The sequence below is a fragment of the Triticum dicoccoides genome, chromosome 4B (assembly GCF_002162155.2).
Source record: "Triticum dicoccoides isolate Atlit2015 ecotype Zavitan chromosome 4B, WEW_v2.0, whole genome shotgun sequence".
Lineage (NCBI taxonomy): Eukaryota > Viridiplantae > Streptophyta > Magnoliopsida > Poales > Poaceae > Triticum > Triticum dicoccoides.
Window position 1 is genome coordinate 516,950,671 of NC_041387.1, and position 759 is coordinate 516,951,429.

At 56.4% G+C, this 759-nt stretch overlaps 1 protein-coding gene across 1 annotated transcript in view; it reads right to left on the reverse strand.

Annotated features, from left to right (window-relative positions):
- The window catches only part of LOC119291196 (pentatricopeptide repeat-containing protein At5g46100-like), a 5,212-nt gene extending 4,953 nt beyond the window's left edge, over positions 1–259 (reverse strand). Inside the window, exon 1 of the mRNA XM_037569908.1 lies at positions 1–259. Within this exon, the coding sequence (XP_037425805.1) occupies positions 1–257 (257 nt within the window). The 5' untranslated portion in view covers positions 258–259.
- Positions 260–759: the final 500 nt, after the last annotated feature.

Consider the following 759-nt stretch of genomic DNA (forward strand, 5'->3'; position numbering starts at 1 on the left):
GATATGAGGGTGGTGAAGAGGGGCGCGGTGGGGGGGAAGGGGAGGGAGCGGAAGAGGCGGAGCACCTCGTCTGAGCGGCCGGCGCGGGAGTAGGCGGACATGAGAGCATTGTAGGCGGCGGGGGTGCGGGCTGCAGGAACCGATCCTGCGGGCGGCGACGGGGAGGGGTTGGCGGAGAAGGAGGCGAGGGCGGAGAGGAAGGAGGAGAGCTTGCGGTCGTCGAGGCAGCGGCGGGGGAAGGTGGGGCGGAAGGGCATAGGGGGCGCCGGCGGCGGGCGGAGAGGTGTGGTCGGGTCGCCAGGGTTTTAGTAGGGTTTTGGGCCATTTTGCTGGTTTTGGTTTTGGAGGGAAAGAACAGACTGGGCCATTCGCGCGTTGGGCCGGCCTGGCCTCCTAGTGGATAGCTGGGTTTCGGCTTGAATTGAGTTTGTTTTTCGTAGTGTAGCCATTTTTCTGTCGGGAAATACTTCAAAGAGGCCCGGTCCATTCCAAACATCTGAGAAAGCCTGCTCGCAACATGTTGGACTCATGGGCGGAACATAGGCGTTTTTTCTTTTGCATTTGTTTTTCTTACTAGAGTGAAAATACATTTTCGCGTATGAGTAAAGTATGGAACTATTCAACCTTGATTTGTTAGCCCGACAAGCATGGGATTTAATGCAGAACACGACAACACTCAGTTCTCAGATTGGGAAGGTAGGTTAGGCTAACTCCGCGCGACCCTAATTAGGCGTCTGTTTCGTCCGTTTTTTATCCGTT